We start from the raw sequence: 23,476 nt of genomic DNA, 5'->3' as shown, positions 1-23,476 counted from the left end.
ATTTTATTTCAACCGACATACAATAATCATTAAAGGATTGAGATGTAAATTCACCAGCATTATCAAGATGAATTGTCTTTATTGCATAATTTAGAAATTGTGTTCTTAACCTTATAATTTGAGCTAACAATCTCGCAAAATCCATGTTGTGAGTTGATAATAAGCACACATGTGACCATCTTGTAGATGCATCTATCAAGACCATATAATATTTAAATGGTCCACATGAAGGGTGAATTGGCCCACATATATCACCCTGTATACGTTTCAGAAACGCAGGGGATTCAATCCCAACCTTAGTTGCTGATGGTTTAATAATCAGTTTTCCTTGGAACAATCAATACAAGATAATTCCTTAGATTGAAGAATTTTCTGATTTTTCAAAGTTTGTCCATGTGAATTCTCAATAATTCTGCGTATTATATTATAATCGGAATGGCCCAACCGGTCATGTCAAATGATAAAATCATTAGAATCAATAAACCTTTTGTTTACTATGGCATGTGATTCAACAGTACCAATATTTGTATGGTACAATCCAGAAGAAAGTGTAGGTAATTTTTCGTGCACAATTTTCTTCTCCATATTTGTTGTAGTAATATAAAGGTATTCAACCTTTCCTTCATTCAAAGTCTCAATATGATAGCCATTTTGGCGAATAACTTTGAAACTTAACAAGTTTCTTTGACACTTACTACAATACAATACATTATCAATTACCAATATCGTTCCTCCAGGTAGTAATAAGGTCGTTTTTCCAGAGCCTTCAATCAATTTTGTACTATCAGATATTATATTGACATAGGCTTTTTTCATAATTAAATGATATAACTATTTTATTTTTTTTAATATCGTATAAGTTGTGGAACATATCTCCATTATACACCTTGGATCCAATTGAAGACTAAGTAATCTATTTATCTTCATAAAATAAAAATACATTATAAGAGATAAAATAAGTAACAATATTTCTAGAAAACCATAAGTCCCTTTTTTTTATTCTTTTAAATAGATAAACGTACAAACATGATAATCAACAGTACATAAAAACGACAACATATTGTAAATCATATAATAAAATTTAACATCAATTATAACCCTTAAAGAAATCTTCAACCTCCAAATGAGTAATATCATTGAGGTCATTAAAATCGTCATCCTTCAAAGCCAGATTTGCTTTAATATTATTATTATACGAAGGTCCTACCTCAATATTATTTTCAAACACCAAGTGTGACTCTATCCGAGCATTATAAGAAGAGGAACCACCTCTATTTGTCTTTCTTTTGAAAGAATTTTGATAAAGTCTTACAAAATGCTCAGGCGTCCGACATTCATTTTTTTAGTGGTCTTTCATGCCACAACGATGACAGTTACTTCTTGAAGAGCCACTTTGAGAAATGATATTGTTCTCCCTTTTATGTTGACCACCACCACCACGATTATTATATCCTTCTGTCATTGTCATGTCCACGCACATTATTGTGTCCATGATTTTTATTTTGTTTTCTTTTAGATTGGCCATGTGCTTCTACCATATTTGCTTCCGGTAAGGGAGCAATTCCAGTGGGACGGGCTTTATGATTTTTCATTAAAAAGGCATTATGTTGCTCAGCCACCAGAAGGCATAAGATCAATTCAGAATATTTTTGAAAACCCTTTTCACAGTATTGTTGTTGTAAAATCACATTAGAGGCATGAAAAGTAGTTATTGTCTTTTCTAACATGTCCTCATCATTTATAATTTCCCCACATAATTTTAATTGAGAAGTTATTCTAAATACAGCAGAATTATATTCAATTACAGTTTTAAATCTTGAAACCGTAAGTGCATCCATTCATAACGAACCCTTGGCAATATCGTTGCCCTGAGGTGGTCATACCTTACTTTTAAGTCTTTCCACCATTCAAGTGGATCTTTCACTGTCAAGTATTCAACCTTTAGGCTTTCATTTAGATGATGAAGAAGAAAAAGCATAGCCTTTATTTTATCCTGACTTGATGCTGCATTTTCTTCGATTATAGCATCACCAAGACCCTTAGCGGTAAGGTGGATTTCAGCATCAAGTATCCATGACAAATAATTTTTGGCAGAAATATCAAGTGCCACAAATTCCAATTTTGACAAGTTTGACATGATAAAAATTAATTTTAAAAATAACAAAGACAACTAAAATTAAATTTATTCAGTAGGTATACCTGATATAGAAATTAATTTTCTGGAAAAATTAGAACTCCGTGTTGATAACGTGTTATAAATAAATTAACTTGGCAAAATAAGGAGAGAATAAGAGGAAAAAACAGAAGACGGAGAGAGAGTAGAGAGAATTGAGAAAGCCGTGTTTTTATTTCTGTATCAGTGTATCTCCTTCATTGCTCAAATGTGGCTATATTTATAGCCAAATGATAAGAATAAAAAATGACCAAATTGTCCACTTTACTAATGGAACATCCATTAAACCAACTTTATAATATGGAACATCCATTAAACCAACTTTATAATACCATGATATTAATTGGACCAAAAATATTAGTGCTGACTTTGGTGCCAAGGTGCAATTTAAAATATGAAACATGAACACCCCAAATGCCAAGGAAAAGCTACTTTACAGTAACCAAAGAATATTCGGAAAAGATTCTAAATAAGTTTGAAGTAGCTCCTCAATTCAGAGAGAACACAGTTTAAATGTGGAAATTGACACAAGGTATTCCCCGGATGAAAGCTAAAAAGTGTTTTTCAGAAGCCAAAGGTATTTAACAAAAAATAGGTACTTTGATAGTCCGCTTTTTTGATACATTCACATCAAGCTATTATAAGCACAAAAAGATGACCAAGCATTACACTTCCAAAATAGGAACTCAGGCACAAAAAGATGACCAAGTACTGGACTGATGGTCGTACAAGTTCATGATGGCACAAACTGGCATTCATTGCACTTATGCAGAAGGGAAGAACTCCTTGAAGCATTGGACACAAATGGTTGTTAGAGATTGGCAAAATAATATAAAAAATTCATGCAGTTACACCATGCGCTGTGCTCGCAAAAAAGAAAAAGGAATAGTCAACTTTGTCATTCAATCTGTTTCTCAGGTCCAATATACATGGTACAACATGCTGAAATTAAGATAATTATACATCCAACTAATCTGCCAAAAGATGGAATGATTCTTGATGAGCCCATTCCAAGAAATTGTGATAGTGCAACCTGAAATACAAAACAATATCATTCAGCACAACACAAAGAGGCTGCAACATGATACAGTAGGATAACAGAAAGCAAAACTCGACTTTGACACACCAATTCTAATGTATGGTATTAAATTAATTTTCCTACAGAAAGAACAAAAATAAATCACACTTGAACTTTCAACTTTATTGCATGTTCGGTCTCTGGGAGACTTTGCAATTTCAGTGAATCAAGTTCCAATCACATGTCTCCGGTGATGTCTCACTATGCATAGTTGAATTGCAAAGAATTCCACACACAATTCAAGAATAAACCATTCAAATATTTATAACTGCTAGTTAGAGTTCTTTGAGTTTGAATTAAGTGTTGCATTACATGACCACATCATCTAAAAGCTAAGGTTTTAGAGAAATGATAGTTTTATCAACTTAACTACTACATCTCTAACATTGCCTCAAGTGTGACTTGTGAACCAGACTTTTTTGAGTCAGTACATGGAAATTCTTTGATAATGGTGCAGTGAGATTCGAGCCTTTGGCTGCTTCCGCACTATATTGAATTATATGAAGACCTCATTTAAAATCTCAAACTTTTAGAGAGGAGATTTTAATTTACTTAAATTATTGTATGTTTTTAATAAATTGGTAATGTTGTATTCTTCAGTGATAAGGAGATGATGGGGACCTTCAAAAGAAAAAAGAAAAAAAAAGTAATATTACAAGTATCCTAAGAATTCTATAAACTGATCTGAACCCTCTATTCCTATCTCTTTACACCAAAAACAGAGAGACGCGGTACAATTCCACTTAACTTTAGGAATTACAACAACAACAACAACAACAACAAACCCAGTATAATCCCATAATGTGGGGTCTGCGGAGGGTAGAGTGTACGCAGACCTAACCCCCACCTTGAAAGGTAGGGCGGCTATTTCCGAAAGACCCTCGGCTTTAAGAGAGGACAAGATAAAAGGTCAGATAGGAGCAAACATATAGAAAACAAGATAAAAACAGGAATAGCAAAAGGGAAAGCCGTGGTAGAGTGGTACGGGAAGAAAGAGGCATAACTACAATAAATAAATAAATAAGATAAGATAAGATAGATAAGACAGTCAAAGTACAACGGCGCCACAACTATAAACAGCAATACAATGCAGAAATCAAAAGGCAATAAACAATGAGCAGAACTACAACTACTATGGTGCAAAAGATGAATCACTTAGCCTTTAATCCTAATCTGAGTCCTCCACAAAGGAAATTATAGTGCGCTAATGCGCCTACTAATAGGATAGGATAACGCGACTATGTACTAGCCTTCTACCCGAATGCAGGTCCTACACTCCTATCTAAGGTCATGTCCTCGGTAAGCTGTAACTGCGCCATGTCTTGTCTAATCACCTCTCCCCAATATTTCTTCGGCCTACCCCTACCTCTTCTGAAGCCATCCATGGACAACCTCTCACACCTCACTGGGGCATCTGTGTCTCTCCTCTTCACATGCCCAAACCACCTAAGTCGCATTTCCCGCATCTTGTCTTCCACTGAGGCCACTCCTACCTTATCCCGAATAGCCTCGTTTCTAATCCTGTCGCTCCTGGTATGCCCACACATCCATCTCAACATTCTCATCTCGGCTACTTTCATCTTTTGGACGTGAGAGACCTTAATTGGCCAAGACTCCGCCCCATATAACATAGTCGGTCTAACAACCACTTTGTAGAACTTGCCCTTAAGTTGTGGTGGCACCTTTTTGTCACAGAGCACCACGGAAGCGATCCTCCATTTCATCCACCCTGCCCCAATACGATGTGTGACATCGTCATCAATCTCCCCGCTGCCTTGCATGATAGACCCCAGGTACTTGAAACTAACTCTCTTTTGGATGGCCTGGTCACCAAGCATAACTTCCGCGCCAACCTCATGGGGTGTCTCACTGAACTTGCACTCTAAGTACTCTGTCTTAGTCCTACTCAGCTTAAACCCTTTAGACTCCAGGGTATGTCTCCAATTCTCCAGCTTAGCGTTAACTCCGCTATGAGTCTCATCGATCAGGACTATATCGTCCGCAAAAAGCATACACCATGGCACCTCACGTTGAATTTGTCGCGTCAATACATCCATCACCAAGGCAAATAAAAACGGACTAAGGGCTGATCCTTGATGTAACCCCATCACAACTGGGAAGTGCTCTGAGTCTCCTCCTACTGTCCTTACCCTGGTTTTGGCGCCCTCATACATATCCTTGATCACTCTAATGTACGCCGCCGGTACACCTTTAGGAATTGAATTGGATATATTTTCAAAATTTCTCCTATTCCTTTCCTTCCAAACCATCCACCATATGCAATGTGGGATTAAACTCCACCGTGTCTTCTGTCTTTTGTTGCCTCCTCTCCTAATCCAGCAGCTCAATAAATCTGCAGTGTTTTCAGGCATAGTCAACTTAGTTGCTGATATGTTAAGAAACATGGCCCAGATCTGTGTTGTGAAGCTACAGTGTTAGAACAGATGGTTGTTGGTTTCTCCTGTCTTCCCACGTGAACACCAAGAAACTATATGATCTTTCCTTTCTTTTTCAGGACTTCATGTGTCAAGCATGCCCTTCTAACAACCAACTATGTGAAACATTTGACTTTTGTTGGTGCTAAATTCCTCCAAACCTTCTTCCTCTGCAAACTTTCGTTACTGATGGTGTGCTGGTTGCTTTCCCACTTGTAGGCCCTGCCAACTGTGAAGATCCCATCCTCATTGTGTGACCATCTCACTGCATCAGAGTCACTGTTGGTGCCTGTAAAAAAAACCAACATCTTCTAGTAATTTGGCTATTCTCTCCACTTCCTAGTCATTCAGAAGTCTTCTAAAAGATAGATTCCATCCTTGTGTTGCCTAACCTTCATTGATCCTTGAACAGATCAGGAAAAGAGTCCTTCAGAGGAGTTTGTTTAATCCAGGTATACCTCCAGAACCTAGTTCTCCTTCCATCTCCCATCTTAATGTGCAGATTAGACTCTAGCTTAGACCACAGATTTCTAGTAGTTCTCCATACCCCCACTCCTCAAGTATCAGTGCTAGCATTGCTACACCAATTTTCATCCTCGCCATATTTGCATTTGATCATGTCCTTCCACAGTGTTTTCCCCTCCTCGTTGTATCCCAACAACCACTTCATCATCAATAAACAATTGTTTGGCTTCCTCAGATCTCTGATGCCCAGACCACCCCTATCTTTGCCTTAAATCTCTTTCCAACCATGCGATAAGAAATCTCTCCTGAGTCTGCCCAGTTTCTTTAACACCTTTGAAGGTAAAGGAAAGGGTGACATTACATAAGTTGGAAGAGAATCAAAGACTGAGTTGATTACGATGTGTCTGACCCCTAAGGATATATATTGTGCCTTCCATCTGGCCAATTACTTTTATGTCTTCTCCACAATGTTGTCCCATATCTCCACATTTTTATGTTTGCTGCCCAAAGGCATACCTAGATAAACTGTGGGCATATTATCCACTTTGCAACCCAAGATTTCTGCTAGCCTCTAAATGTTAGCCACTTCCTTGATAGGAAACAAGTTGCTCTTTCCCCAGTTAACTTTTACCCCTGCAGCAGCTTCGAAAAACAATAAAATTATCTTGAATCTTATCTGCTCCTCCTGAGGCTCGCAGAAGATGACTGTATCATCTGCATACAACAAGTGACATATCTCTTTTAACTTCTCCACTGTTTCCATTTATCTGGAAACCTTTATTCCACCGGTTCTGAATAGCTTATCCTCGTCGACTATCAAACCCCCTCCATTACCATGATGAATAAGAAGGGTGATAAAGGATCACCCTCTATAATTCCCCTTTCTGAAGAAAAGAAACCCACTGGTTCAGCATTCATAAGGATAGAAAATCACACAGTGCTGATACAGAATCTAATCCAGCCCAACCATCTGTCTCCAAAGCCCATTGAACATCCAATTTACATGGTCATATGCCTTTTCAATGTCCAACTTGCACATTACTCCAGGATCACTCCCTTTCAATCTTGAATCCACACATTCACTTGGAATAAAAGCATCATCCATTATCTGCCTCCTTTTTTATAAATGTCATCTGATGTTTGTTGACTAGATTATCAATCACCTTTTTTAGCCTTAGTTCTACCTCTAACCTAAAGAAAGCTTTCACTATTCTCCATAAGTGTCGTCATTTATCAATATTATTCTGACAAATTTGAGCAAACAGGGTAGCACAACAGCCTGATCTTCATCTATCAATTTGTGCAGATACAAAAACAACTACTACTACACTTGGTCCAAATTATTGTGCAGATTAGACAATCAGAGGTAAGAAAGCTTCACCATACAAGAGGAAACTCAACAAACAACATGATCAGATACATACCTCAATAAACTGGATATTGGCAACTCTACTAGTTTTCTCAAGCTGAAGTCCACGTGCTAAAGTTATCTGTAGAGAGTAAGGGGTTATTCGCGCAAATTGGAGTATGGGTCTAAGAAATCAGAATTTGGATATTGGATCACATGACCAGATTAGAGTTCAGAATAGTACCTCTGCAAAGAAAGCTAGTACACTAAGTACAACCATTAGAAGGAAAGAATAGAAACTAGGGAGTACAAAGTTCTGCATTCAACAAAATAAGACAATTAGGAAAAAGAATCAACCAAAAGTCGAGAAGGATACTTAACTACTATACCAATAGAAGGTTGACAAAATAAGAACACACAACTCCAATCAAACTTAACTCATGAGTACAGAGAGATACAGGTGCCTATTGAACCTGAACTTAGAATATAATCCTTTTATTTTCTTCTTGCAAGTCACTCTATGCATTTCTTTTAGTACAAGGAAAATTGAAAAATTACCCTCTTCAACATAAAGGCAGTGGCATGCCTTTGGGTGATCTAATTTGCAAATTATGTACACAATGTATAGGTTGTGTATACTTATTCTAAATATACATACTATGCATATAATATACATACCTAGACATATAACATACATACATATACATAACCAGTATATATGTTGCTCACACTTCGGCCAAATTTGTACATATTCTGTAAACTAGTTTGCCAAACTATATATATTGGTAAGTATCCCTTATACATAACCTTTTTAACCACCACCACCCCCAAAAAAAAACAAATGCTGGAAATTCAAACTATCGCTCTAGAACATTCAAGAAGACGGTCCATTTTCTGGACGAGGTAAAATGAAGAATCAATCACTCTATTCACCATGGAGAGGAGAGTTTCCAGTCTACAATTATATCCGAAATATTTTCTACAATAGCATCAATGTACACTTCACAGTAATCTTCTGTGAATGCTTAATGAATATTTATCTCAGTAAATACCATATGAAACCTGCAATAGTTTTAATCTGCCAAGATTATATGCATTTGCCTCTTTACTTAACAAAGAACTAATGACATGTAAAGTATCTTACTTCAAAGGAAAAAGTAGATATTGCAGCAGCAGGACTAGCAAGCAGAGCAAACGAAAGAACTGGAAGCCTGAAAGAAAAAAAATTGCTTAAGAAGCATTTAGGGGAGCAAAGAGCCATGTAAGAAGAGCAAAGGAGCTTGTACACTTTTGACATCTAAAGTGTTCTTTTGCATGCGATACATGATCACAATAGTTAAAAAACCTTCGAAAATCTTGCGAAACTACCTCCACACATGTGAGCTTTTGGCATCAAGTGTTCGGAATGAACAAAGCCAGAATGAAAAACTCTATTTTCTACAAGTTATTTCAGTTCTTTAGAACATTTCAAGAATCGTGACTTACTGTGAGTTTACATCAAAGGTCAGGTGTGATTAAAGTAGGGGTATGCATCGATCGGTTCGATTCGATTTAAAGTATTATTGGTTCGATTTATTGGTTTTCAGTTTTAAAATATGCTAAATTGATAACTAAATCAACTAGATATTTGTTATCGAATTTTGGTTTTATCCGTTTTTGGTCTTTAATGGTTCATTTTTTGGTTTAACCAATAAGAAAATGCTTCAAAACAAATATATGACTTCTCCAACAATTTGACGCGATACAGGCATACAGCGAAACAAGCAAATTAGGCGTTCTTGTTGTGAATACTCAGAATTCATAACCCTAGCCATCGCCTAACCCTTGTCGTCGCCGCCGCCAACCGTAGCCGCCGCCGTTCTTAGTTCTTTATATTTTGACGTTGTGAACCTAAAGTAATATTAATGTCTAAAGGATAAATACAGTGTGAACTGTGAATTGGGTAGGGTACTAATAGCCTGATATAGCGACTATATTAATATATTTTTTTGGATACTTTGATATTTATGTATGAGTAAAAATTAAAATAGTAAATTATTATAGTCTTAATGAGTTATCGGTTTACCCAATAACCTAATATTAAAAAAGCAACACCAAACCAATAATCCAGTAAAAAAAATTATAAAACCATTAAATAACCGTTAACCCAATAACTCAATAGCAATAAACCAATAACACTTTTTCGGTTTGGTTTCTTCTTTGTTGGCGATCCTTGGAAAAACCACAATGTCTTACATATTAACAACCCTTTATGTCATGTATGGAATTGAACAGTATTCATGTCCTCTACGTGGCTTAAATCTGTAAAGGAAACTATTCCCTAAACCGACTGACAACAAAATTTGAAGGTTATGTTCGTCCATACACTACAATCTAATTAATAATATACCTTTTCCTTCTAATTAGGGAATAGAAAGAACAAAATTATTCTACTCTATCTGTAAAACAAGTGTGAAGTCCCGTAAACTTTTAACACTAATTAAGGCAATGTACGACCCTGATGTCCTTTTAAAGTAATCCCGGGGTGTGTACAGACCTACACGAGGGTGATGAGATCATTGGGACATGGTCGCATATGTATAGTACAATTTGTGAAGTGTATTGAAGTGTCAACATGACTAAAAGTAACAAAATATAAAAGAAGATCAAATCCCAGGTCATGCCATGGGCATATGTGGCACGCCATCGCATGAGGGACTTGGAATTGCAGAAGAGGGGTTCAGGCCGGACAGAAAATTTAGCCCCATCGCATGCTCAACTCTAGGGCCAGATACTAGAGCATGTGCTGCATGCTCATCGCGAGGAAACTAGGACTGATCATCCAGCCTCAAAATTGCCTCACCTCGCGAGGAAAGGCAAATACAAAGGTGATGGAATATGATAGGCTCACACCGCATGCCCAGCACGAGACCGCCTGAGCTCTAAATATGAGTTAAAATTTGGGGGAGAGATAAATGAGTTTTGGAGAGGTAGTTGACAGCTTTTGAGGAGGAGACTATGCCAAGCTATTATCACTTCAAAGGTGAGCTATTTATGATGGTTTTGAGTATATTCCACTCATCTATTACAAGTAATAACACCCGAATCCCATGGAATCCACATAAATCTCAAGATTGACCAAGAAACCCAACATTCTTCCAGGTTAAGATTTTACTTCAAAGAGGTAATTTCATACTTTGAGCTTCCATTATGCACCTCAAATAAGTTTATTAAGAGAATTTGTGGGTAGAAAGTGTGATTTCAACATGATATTGAACCTTAAAGGTGAGGCTTGTGAGGAAGATGATGATAGTGACCAGGAGTTAATGAATGAAATGGATAATCACCCACCTCACCACCACCCAATGACTTGAATATGTGTATTGGAGTTGGTGGACATGAATTAGATTTATGAGGAGATGGTATTTGGATGGCATGTTGCCAATATATGAATCCTAGATAGGTTGTGTTGAGATAGTTTGGATGCAAATTGATAGAATTCAATTATGAATATATCGATTGATATCATTGAACACTTTTGACCCCACTTAGTGGGATTCCACTGCGTATGTTGTTGTTGTTGAACACTTTTGGACGTCGTTTGATTATTTGGGAAGCTGAGATGAGGCAACTTGAGATCTACCTACCTTTAAGGAAATTTTTGAAAAATGCATGTCTTCTTAAGTCGCAAAAAATGTTCAAAAAGTGAGTGAGTTCTTAGGGGAAAGCAAGCTATACTCACCATGTTTATGCGAGTTACCTTGTGCTATCTTTTTTATAACCGTGGTGTCCGAGCCAGCTTACACGTACCTCGACTAATTCCACAAGATATATGTTACCTCTCATCAGCACAGCTATCAGGTAACTCTGTCCACCAAGGTGAAATAGATGGAAAGAAATCACATATTACTTTGTTTCTGCTAGGATTTGAACCTAAGACCACATGGTATTCAACCCACTTCATTGACCACTAGGCAACACCCTTGGATGATCGTTGCATTGTGTTATCTTATGAACATGTATATGCATAAACTTACCTATTTTGGCTATTTATTGCTTTGTGATTTTAAGGATAGCACTTTATGCATGTTTTGACAATTAAGCTAAAGTTCATGATCGAATCATGTCTTCTTTGATTACTCCATTTCAAACTCATTGATCTGTTTTCAAGTACAAATGTTATGTTAATGCTTATTGTGCTACGTATTAATCCCAATTTACGTAGCCCAGTTCCTTTTTAGTTTATCCCTTAAAGAATGACACCTCTTTGTATTTAGAAACACTTCAACTTTAAACTTCCCATTTTATCCTTAATGAGATTATTTATAGTCAAATGTCTCTGACTTATTTTAGACCACAAGCTTGAAAAGTCTTTCTTTCTTAACTTTGTGCCCAATCAAATAATGGCACATATATTGGGATAGAGGGAGCATTCAAAAAGATCAACTAAGGGAGTCGATGCCATGTCTAAATGTAAAGGACCTAAATGTAGTCACATGTTACAAGTTATATGTTTTGGGAGAGCCTAAATGTAGTCACATGTTACAAGTTATATGTTTTGGGAGGACCTTAGAAACTGAGAGGATATTAGCTTCCTATAAAAGGTGTGTTTATATGTAGAAATGATACATTCACATGTAGGATCATAGTTTATACCTTTTGAATGGCGACTACTCTTACCATCCCTAAAGAAGGTACCATTAGTGTTAGCATACTCAAACCATATAGCATTATGGTGAAACTACCTTTGTCGACTAAATGATGGTCATTCGTCATGATGCACACAAGTACACGTGACACAATTATGACTGTGTCGCTGTCTATAGGGACACCCAAGTTGAAGTAAAGTAGTTAAGTTAAGTTAAATCCATGTTGGCACAGTTTTTGGTTATGCTTTGCTTTGAAATGTTTATTGTTTTTTACAAATGTATCTACAAAATGTTTATGATAGTTTGCTCATTGTGCATGCTCATGTTTTCTAAGGCTTCGCTCCAACCTTATTGGAAAGAGTCGATGACAGTCCTATGGGCAATTTTTTGGTTGTGTTCTGGCAAATTCAGGAGCTCCCAGAGTAGACAGCACGAGCTAAGTGCCTTTTCCATCCAGTCATTTTTTGTTAGCCCCACCTAAGTCATCAGTCGGTGTTGGTACATTATAATGTTCTTGTGTTGAATCGAAGAATGCCCCGTGCCTTTGCTCTCTCATTTACATCTTTAGAGGTTCCATGACACACACAATGAGAGGTCTAGTTATGTACATGGGATTTCATTTTTGTGTTTTCATGTTTGATTATGTTATGATTCCACATTTATGATTTTGCAGCTTATAGCCAAACTTATGCTTTTCAATTCATGACTTAGGCCACATGAACCATATGTTTAATTTTAAAGTTATAATGTTTTACGATATGATGTATGCATTGTTCATGATGATGGGCAGCTAAGTCTGGTTGTCGCTCAATGAAAGTTAAAGGCATTGGGTGCCGGTTATGCGCTTCACCAGAATTGTCTCTGTGTGTGTGTGTGTGTGTGTGTTTTTTTTTTTTTGGGGGGGGGGGGAGGTCAATGCATATTAATAATGATACAACAAGCATCCCTTACATGAGAGGAGCAAGTAAACAATCTTACACAGGTTGATCTGCTGCCTTGGCTCCTGCTCTCGTAAGGCAGTAGGTGACTCCACTGGCAACAGATGAAAGTAAGCCAACCAGAACAGCAAAGATGTGAGATTCACTCACTTCTATGGAACTTGGGAAAACTCCTGTAAAAAAGTTCCATGCTGATACTTAGAGAACTCAAATTACAAACCAAATGAGATTGTAAGTGTTTTCGTTATTGAGCAGATCAATCTTTCCAAACATAAGAAGGTGCAATTCATCCTGTCCTAGTGGGAGCAGTTCATTTCTCCTATAAACATGTAACAAATCCAGGCCCTAACCTCAATTTTGATAGAGGGCACTAGGTTAGTTGACAACTAGTTCCATCAAGCTAACTGGTTTAATTGTTTAAAATATAATTTAAATGTAAAAGATTATAAAATCAAGTGATTTTTCTCCAACAGAAATACATATAAAAAATGTGCAAATCATGTAAGAGTCTTTAAGATGAGCAAGTACAAGTAAATAAACTACGTCTTGGGTAGGAAGACACTTTCTGGTAGAGCTTAAAAAAGGGAAACCAATTTTTAAGATACCACTGAGAATGGAAGAATGAGCTGGAGATGAACCACTCCAAAACGAACAATTGTAAGCACGAAGGTGTTCACAAGGTCCAACCGTCCAAGTGTGAGTTGTCTTAACATAAGTTGGATTCTGATGATGAGAAGGGACAAGGATTTCTTTTGGGATACTCTTTCTGGAATGAGAAGAGAGCATAGAATAGATATCACATTGCACTGCACTACACATTCAACTTATAAGTAACAAGAGAGTGAGAAATTTGGGGGGCACTAGGGTTCTAGTCGTGTTTGCACATAAATGTGCATGGTGAAAAATGTATCTGCACTGTCACAATCAGAAGTAACACAATCAGCAAATATTTACAGCATAAGACTATAAAAGCTAATTAAATATGGTGTTAACTGATATTGAAAAAGCCTACGACAAAGTCCCGAAGGAGGTCCTCTGGAGATGGCCAGAGGATAGAGGTGAACCGGTGGCTTATATTAGGGCGATAAAGAACATGTACGACGGAGTCAAACACTTGGATAAGCATAGTGGGAGGAGACTTGGAGCACTTTCTAGTCGAGATGAGGTTGCACCAAGGATTAGAGCTTAGCCAGTTTCACGTTTCCTTGGTGATGGACAAATAGACGTGGTATATTCAAGGTAAGGTGTTATGGTGTATGTTACTTACTGATGACGTAGTACTGATTGATGAGACTTGCAGCGAAGTTACTGCTAGGTTGGAGGTGTGGAGACAAACTTTGGAGTCCAAAAGATAAGGGTTGAGCAAGACCAAAACAGGATATTTGAGTGGAAATTCAGTGATGCAATGCAGTAGGCAAGTGTGGAAGTAAGGATTGACACACAGCTTATCCCCAAGAGAAAGTTTTAAGTATTTTGGGTCTTTAATCTTAGTCAATGGGGAGATCAATGATGATATCACATATCGTATTGGTGTGGCGTGGATGAAATGGAGGTTTGCCTCCAGAGTCTTGTGTAATGAAAAGGTACCACCTAAACTTGAGAGTAAGTTCTACATCGTGGTGGTTAGACATGCTTTGTTGTATGGGCGAAGTGCTCGCCAATCCAAAACTCTTAGTGAACGTTTGGCCCCAAGTAGTTTTTGGGAAAAACTTAAAAAATATTTGGAAACTTGTGTTTGTTCATACAATTTGTCATTACTTGGCAAATATATTTGACAAAATCCCCAAGTTCCCAAGTTCTAAAAAAAACTAGGAAGTTGAAAACTTGGAAAGTTTTAAAAATTTAAAAATAACCCCAAACTTTTATATTTTATAAAAACACCAATCATTTATTAATTCCAACTAAATATTTATCTACCAACTTACTTCATTAATATGATCAACCAATACCATTAATCCCTCTTAAATAAAACTTATCTATAAAAATGTCCAGCGATCCTCTTTAATGAAACTTCTCTCAATGAGCCAACAACCATATTTCTATTAAAGAAATGCGATATCATTTGCAAGACTACAGGGGAAGTGAAAGAGAGTCTAAGAATGGCAAATAGCTATTTAACTATAGGCATTCCTCTTTGCATAATGTAATTGAAAGAACATTTGGTGCGTGGAAAAGTAGATTCAGAATACTACGACAAGGCATGAACAACTATGACTTAGACATGCATGTGAAAATAGTAGTTGCTTGTGTCGTATTACATAAAGTTTTGCATGAAAATCAAAGCTATGATGAAATATTCACTGAATATGAAAGTGATGATATGATCGTTGATAAAAATGATGAACAATTGACTCATAGTAACAATATTGTTTTGTCTTCTCGGCCATCTGATCTAGAAATGAAAGTTTGCTGGGAAGAGATTGTTCATAGAATGTGGAAGATTTTATAAAAGAATAGTTTGCTATTACCTCCTTCGGAAAAGAATAGTTTGAGTGACAAGATTGGGAAAAAGAATAATTTGTTTTTAATTCGATTAATGTATTGTTCTTGCCTATATTGTTATTTTGTTGTTGTTGATTGTTATCAATTATGTTATAAGATCTTTTTTAACGGAACATGTTTATTATAAAATGACAACACAAACTTATGGGTATTTTAAACAATTTTTAGAACTTACAGGTACAAAATAAAAAAATTTGAAATTTCACCAAAACTTGGAAAAATTTGTGGTCAAACGTATGATGAAACTTCGCCAAAATTTCTCCAAAAAATAACTTGCCAAGAATATTTGGGAACTTGGGGCCAAACGGCACCCTATGTTCAAAAGATGCAAATTGCGGAAATGAGAATGCTGATATGGATGTGTAGGCATACTAGGAGCGGTAAAATTTGGAATGGGGATATCTAAAACAAAGGTGGAAATGGGCTCCGTGGTGACAAGATGAGGAAAGCGAAGCTGAGATAGTTAGAGCACGTGAAAAAAAGATGTGTAGATGCCCAGTGAAGAAGTGTAGAGGTAGGATATAGTAGGTATGAAGGTAGAGGTAAGCCGAAAAGTATTGGGGAGAGGTAATTAGACAAGACATGGTGCAGCTTCAGCTTACCAAGGACATGACCATGATATGAGGGTGTAGAGGTCGTGAATCAGGGTAGAAGCTTAGTAGGAAGTGGAGCATTGTCTTGCTTTTCAACAGGTTTGGGCTTGGTGGTGTCTGTCGTATTATTAGTCTTATTCTTGTAGTTTCTTGCCTTTGATATCTGTTACCATTTGTTGTTTATTTTGTTTCGATTATCACATTATTTTGTTGTTGTTACTATTCCTTTCCTGAATATTCTGCATTGCTTTCCTTATTAGTTACCTTGTTTTCTTCACTATTGCTTTTCCTTTTTCATAACTACTTTTATTTGCTGCAATTAAGCCTAGGGTTCTTCGGAGACGGTCTCTCTGCCTCCACGAAGTAGGCGTAAGGTCTGCACACACTCTACTCTCCCCAAAGCCCACTTGTGGGGTTTTACTGGGTATGTTGAACATTTGACGCCAAAATTAAAATTTGATATGTATCAAAAGGTTGTCTTTTGGTTTAATCTACAGAAACAACCTTTTGACTTAATCTACAGAAAATCACTAAGTTCTAAACAGTTTGATAGTTGGTACCAACTCTCCACAAAAAAATTCTTAGTTCAAAAACAGTTACATTTATGTATTAGCTTCTGTACCTTGTATTCTGACCATTGGTTGAAAAATAAACAGCACACCGAAGAAACTGCTAGCTAAACCTGCAACAAGATAATAGTGATCAGAATACCAACAAAAGAATAAGAGATAGGAAATTAAGAAGCGTAACCTAAAAGCAACAACAATATGAATTTCTCATAGGAACAGCGGGTTTCTCAGTTCACTAAGGGTCCTCTAAAATCTCCACTAGATCTATGTTCCTTTTAAAGAAGAGCTCCTTGGCTTGTATAGTTTTGCCATTAACAGTGAAATAGCCACTAGTCAGTGTAGAGCAGCAATGGATTGGAGAAGTTGTCAAGATTGGAAAATTACAAGCATGGCTCAACTTAGGCAAACTGGAAGGGCTGAAGGAACTCTTAGATATCCTGATTCCTTAAACTGGGCAGCACATATGAAACGGAACCACTGAATGCAAGATCAACATAATCTGCCCCTATATCATTTAGTTTGTAGGGGCTAAAGAAACTACAGATTTTCAAGCATCTATGACCCCACCTTTGCACCATGTTGAAGTGTGTGACCATCTTATCTAAAAGCTTAAACTATTATAAAGAGAACTTTTAATTACTCAATTATGTCCTCAGCACGCCCCTCATGTGCGAACTTGATTCTTTTTGATGAGTAAAGCACGTGGCTTCGTTTTTAATAATGGGTGGGGTGAGATTTGAACTCAGGACATCTGCCTGTTGTAATATGAGATTGAAGTGTGCAACCATCTCATCTAAAAACTTGAGTTGTTAGAGAGATCACATTTTTAATTACTTAATTATGTCTTCAGCACACCCAAAAACAAAAAGGAGGCTGTCAAAGAGAAGGAACGTGAAAGGACCAGACATTGTAACGGATTTGCAATGTTGTCATGGTAAATGCAAGAATAATGTATTATCTCCTATTTATCTTTCAGTTTTAAAAGTTAATATAATTCAGATTTTCAAACACCTACACCGCGTCCGAGGGGCACTTCACAAGAAAATGGAAAAGAGAAGGACCAGAAGTTGCAACCAATTTACAATAATGTGTGGGTGCAAGAACAAGATGTACATTCACAATTCTCTCAGTTTCACAGAGGTTGAGAAAACATTCAGATTTTCAACTATCTGTGAGCCCCTAAAGCCCAGACATGAAAATATATATATGGTCTTATTATCTGCTTCAAACACCACAATCAAGTTGGAACAGTAAACTATGCACACACCATACAGGTTTAAATGATAAAGAAAAAAAAAGATCAACTAGGACTTCTATCAATTCTGCATATGACCATACCTCCAATTTCAGCAATTTTTAGTTTCTCATGCAACGTGACTCTAGCCACAGTTGAAGCCATAATTGGAGCAGTAAAGCTCAATATGATAGCCTGAGACACAGGTAGCCGCTGGATGCTGGAAAATAAAATTGACTGTTTCATGGTTACTAGTAAATCATATTTACGGGATCAATGAAGGAGCTGTAGCATGAATAGGAAAATGAAATAATCAAGGTAATGGATTGAATATGGCAGCAGCACCCGTCGTAATGTAAATGAAGGGAAATTTGAACAGTGGAGATCCATTTACGTGCGATATTGATATATCTGGCTTTTTCCCTTCCTTCCAACTTGTTAAGTCCCATTAAATTTTGTCCACGGTTATGTGCTACTTCTTATGTATACTATTAAATCAGATGTATAACAATTCACTCATCTTTATATGTTACTTGTTATTCTCAATTGATATAGATGCTCATTTCATATTCAACAATGTGATTAATTATTGAATTATTCAATTAAAACTTCCTAGGTAAGCTACTTTAGCAGTATAGGGATGGCAGATTAGATATGTATTGTGTCTGCTCTTACTATCTTCAATATTGTAAACAACTGTTTCAGGTCAGCAAGATAAAGCCATGTCATTCAAACCCTCAAATAGTGTGAACCCAGATGAGAATAAAGTAAAAGTGGAAGAATCAAGAAGATTTCATTTCATAAATCCTAAATGTTGAAAGATTGTCTTCTTGCAAACCGGAGTAAATATTCCTCTAAACTTAGTGATTAGACTGACATGGTCCATCTGGAGGGTGGATTGAGGGAATTGTGTTTTCTTACCTGTAGATGAAACTCAGCAATGAGATGCATCCACTGAGAGCTCTTAAGACCAAAAGTTTCCTGGCACTCGTTGGTCCAAATATTGGTTGACCACTTTTCCTTATCCACACAAAGGAAAGAATTAGGACTATTGTACATCTTGCAAAGGCTATTTCAAAAAGAGGTACTGATTGAGCTGCCATTTCGGAAAAAGACGAAAAAATTATTAGTATCACAGCTAAAAATCAATCATAAAACAATAGATGCATCTTGAAGTATGCATCTACATAACAATATATGGCATGTACAATAATAACATCAAAACCTTATTCAAGGAACTTCTATAAAAATCAAAAGTTGCATGGCAACTTCCTATTCAATGGCAGAACCAAAAGCATACAGCAATAGGTCAAAATCATGCACTGCTGTTGAACCTTATTACACTACTGGAAAGGAAATACAATGCCAAAGGACCCACAGGTCCGTGGAATAAGAAGGGATAACAACTAAAATTTATAAGGTTCTTTAAATAAGTTACTGACCAGTAAAAACATCTGAAACAACTTCCATCATGGAGTAGATTGTACATGACAAGACTATGCATAGCAGACCAGAGTATCTCGATCCACTCCAGAGCCAGAAAATAAACTGCAGAAAGGGTGATTTATCGGGTTCAACTACTCTTACAACTTCCTCCTGCAAGGTGGCAAAACCTAATTAAGCATGAAAAAGTAGTAGAAATTATTTTGATTTAGATCACAATAATACCATAAACAGTTAAAATAGATCATGAGAGCAGAGAATTTTTCCAAAATTAAGAACATCAAATAGAGCAGGGAAATATAATATGTGAATAGGCTCAGGCATTTTTGTGCTTACGTAAAGTATTGATTCTGTGAGAAAGAAAAAGATAACCTAACTAAGCGGGAAAACATACTGTGATCATTCCCTCCTTCAAGATGTCAGAATACGTAATACCATTAATGTCTATATACCAATACCATGACTACAAGTTGCCTAGAGAAAGGTCAACCCTAGAACCTAAAGTAGAACAAGTTCAGCATTCTGATAAAAGACGCATGTTCACTAAAACAACAACAACATATCCAGTGTATCCTAAAAGTGGGGTCTGGACTCTGGGGAAGGTGGTCTTTACGCAGTCATACCCCTGCCTTGTGAATGTAGAGAGGTTGTTTCCGATAGATCCACGGCTCAAGTAAAGTATATCAAAATCAAGTATAGAAAGGAAATACAATAGTTAAGCAAGCCATGCTGACAATAATGTAGACAAGAGCAGTAGCAACAATAAAATAATATGATAACCCAGGCAAAGGAAGTAAGTGGATACTATTAGAAAGAAAAACATGTCATAGTAGAAAAACACGTTTGTCGCTACATTTGGATATTGTTATGTTACATTCCCGGACTTAACTGTATCAAAACCTTTCTCATCATCTGATCACCAGAAATAGACGTATGTTCTAAATGTGCCTTAACTGTTCCAAAATTGGGGATGTTAAAGAAAGAACTTTTTTTTCCTCTCTATTCTCCTTGTTTTCCTTTGTGATGCAGAGGATCTAACTATAATTCTAGAATCTCATCCGTGTTTGGGAAACCAATGGAAAAAGAAATATCACATCAAGACCAAATGTCTGTTACTAAAGAACCAAAGTAAGGTTATAGCATGTGAGACTGCTTAATTGATGACTGAGAGTAAATCTATATATTCAGCATGTTAAGTATTTTAAATAAACAAATAATAGTTCTACTTTTTGCAGAAAAATTCAACATTTTATCGTTCTTTTTCTATTTTTCTTTCGGGATAATTAAAGCAAACTTCTGTACTCAAAAGGGAAATTAAGTATGCCATACTCCCTTTGAAACATTTGAGATGACACTGTCATTATTCCAAAGGCAAAACAATTTCTTTTACTACGATGATTTCAAATATTTCTTAACCACTTTTATTTATGAGAAATTGTGATTTATAGTTATGTAACTTAAGTTCAACTCCAGGGAGAAATAGAATGTTAGCCAACACTAAAATGGAAGCAGAAGAGAAAGAACCGGCAATACAGATAGACATAGTATAATATGTGCGTTTAAAAAAAAATTGAAAATTTCTTTCAATAAAACTAAAGGATTCATATATGAATATACATGAAAAATAGATGCTTTATCCTTGTACTCTGGCCAAATTATTCTTTTTAGCTATAGGAGTATTTACTAATCTTCATTTTTCTAAAGGGAAAACGGGTAAGGAGATTACAAGATTGGAATTGAACCGTCGCCAATAAAGTGAAAGTTTAGTTAGCCGATAAACTGAGCTACTATATAAAAAGATAGGGTAAAAAATAAAATAGAATTACTAAATAATAAGTAAAGATAAAATGAGAAAAAATATTAAGATAACGAGGCAATCATATCAAATCAGTGGTTACATAAAATGGAAATTTTTGTTATTACCTAAAGATAGATTTAAATAATACAATACAATAAAATTTAAGTAATGATTAAAACAAACATGGTATTTAAACTACCAGTACAATACAGAGAATAACAACCATCCAAACAAGGTGAGTTCATAAAGTGCATTTTGACTAGTCCTCTAACTAAGGAGCTGGATACTGAAAATTCAGTATAGAGTTTTATAATTTGTTATAACAAAAATGGAAATCGAAAACAAACTTAATGTGGAGTTCACCTTATTGAGCTTTTGCCTGGGATAAGAGATGGTGAAGATGTTGATCTTGGGCCTCTCTGATTGGATCAAAAGAGGAACAATTTGATCATCAGAAATGGAAATTGAAGATTCAGCAGTATCAACGGAAGACGGCCCCACCAATTCCACTATACCGGCGTCTTCAACGTCGTTGACTACGACTCTTGCGTTGCCGTCGCCGTTCATCGGCTCTATTACGGGCATTGTCCCCGCGATTTTCAATCGCAAGTGCGAAATTTGATTGTTTTCCGGCGAAAGAATGAATTTGGGGTCGGATACCGTAAAAGTGCTGACGCCGAAGTAGATCCTCGTTTCTTTTTTTGAAATATTTTGGACGGCTAAAATGCCGACTTCATTGGTTTTATTAAACTATATATCTATATATACTATGAATTATAACATTGATATTGTAATTAATTAGCTCGAAGAATTACTAGACTAATGTATTTCCTCTAATAACTATACTACACTTTTGTGTTTCTTTCATCACATATGAAAATAGGTGTTCAACAAATAGATAGGTGGCGTTTTAAATTGAAAAATATTTCGTTAGTTTTTTTTTTAACAATCAACAAACTTGTTATATTAATATTTAAAAAGGTTTGAAGAGTTAAATGACGTGCATCAGTTACAAATTACAATCAATCTAAAAAAAAGCATAAAATTAATCAACTTTGTGTACAAATGAAATAAAAAGCTTTGCTAAATTATGTGCTACTATATATCAAGATCTTAGAATATGTGTCACATTAACCTCTTCGAATAACCTCATAAATTTTCAAATGTCTTCACAAGTAGTCTCTATCTCCCATGAAACTATGTTTTTTTGTAATACCATATCCACTATATTTTTCGCATCTGATAAGACTTGCATTTTTTACGAGTCCTTTTATCTAGCATTTTTCAACGTTGTACGAATTGCAATAGCTTCAGCGGTGATAACTTTCCCAACATATTGAATCGGGGTGTCAAAGACTTGAAGCAGGTTATCCATAGACGCACCAATGCTTGCCATCTTTTTCTCCTTACATAAACTAACATCTGCAAATAAAACAATACCATCTTGTCCCATAATTATGTTTATGTGTCACGATCCAAATCAGGCCCTAGGCGTGACATGGCGATCAGAATTCTGAGGGAGTCCAATCAAGCCTCTTAGCATATGATACATAAGCATACATGATATATAAGCATACATAAGGTAATTAAAGTTATAAGGCTAAATCATGAAAACGGAAATAAAGTCTCAACACAAATAAAAAAAAACATACACTCCATGAACATCCAACATGCCTCTACTAGTCTAGATAGGGGCATAAGACAAGCTATTAGCTCACCCAAAAGATAAAGTCATGAAGAACATATGAAAAAGTAAATGTCTCGTCCTCGAATCATGAGGATTCACCAACAATGGGAGAATAGAGCTCAACTCTAGCCATAAGTACGATGTGCGTGATTGTCGAGCCCTACATTACGATACAATGTAGGCAAAAAGTTGGCATTAGTATATAGAATGCACTAAGTATATGAGAAGCATACATGAACAATAATAATAGGACATAAACAATATGAACATGGGATGCATGACCAATATCTAGAAAACATGGGTAAAACTTGAAAAGCATTTGGAAACCACATCATAACCATGTGGTCAATGCATCATAAACATCATGAGAATTTATACCATATCATATATCTGAGTATGGGATAGGATCTTTAACTGACATATAAGACTATGCAAGTTATAACATGGAATCCTATGTAACTCTCACATCAAGAAGAGAGAGAATACTTTGCCAAGGTAGACTCAGTGAGAACCGTCTTTAACATTGAGCTATTTGTGAATCCACTAGCTAGGCCATATTGGAAAAAAGAAACCTACACAGACAAC

At 36.1% G+C, this 23,476-nt stretch overlaps 1 protein-coding gene across 1 annotated transcript; it reads right to left on the bottom strand.

Annotated features, from left to right (window-relative positions):
* Positions 1 to 2,912: 2,912 nt before the first annotated feature.
* On the bottom strand, positions 2,913 to 21,958 carry LOC129880645 (uncharacterized). The gene is made up of 10 exons (XM_055954771.1): positions 21,568 to 21,958; positions 19,406 to 19,559; positions 18,885 to 19,059; positions 18,068 to 18,183; positions 16,783 to 16,842; positions 13,106 to 13,238; positions 8,644 to 8,710; positions 7,744 to 7,815; positions 7,576 to 7,641; positions 2,913 to 3,206 (listed from the first exon to the last, which is right to left on the bottom strand). Exons 1-10 carry the CDS (start codon positions 21,787 to 21,789, stop codon positions 3,072 to 3,074), a joined length of 1,200 nt encoding a protein of 399 aa, XP_055810746.1. The 5' UTR covers positions 21,790 to 21,958; the 3' UTR covers positions 2,913 to 3,071.
* Between the last annotated feature and the right edge of the window lie 1,518 nt (positions 21,959 to 23,476).

Source organism: Solanum dulcamara, chromosome 2 (genome assembly GCF_947179165.1).
Source record: "Solanum dulcamara chromosome 2, daSolDulc1.2, whole genome shotgun sequence".
NCBI lineage: Eukaryota > Viridiplantae > Streptophyta > Magnoliopsida > Solanales > Solanaceae > Solanum > Solanum dulcamara.
This window is presented reverse-complemented; position numbering and strand designations above follow the sequence as displayed.

Excerpts from the sequence above, each read along its gene's own strand:
- LOC129880645 (XM_055954771.1), bottom strand. The coding sequence starts at position 21,789 with ATGCCCGTAATAGAGCCGATGAACGGCGACGGCAACGCAAGAGTCGTA. Across the intron at positions 13,239-16,782 it reads ACCAATGGTCAGAATACAAG|GAGTTTTCCCAAGTTCCATA; the intron begins GTACAGAAGCTA and ends ACTTTTTTACAG. Across the intron at positions 7,642-7,743 it reads TACTAGCTTTCTTTGCAGAG|ATAACTTTAGCACGTGGACT; the intron begins GTACTATTCTGA and ends TACTCTCTACAG.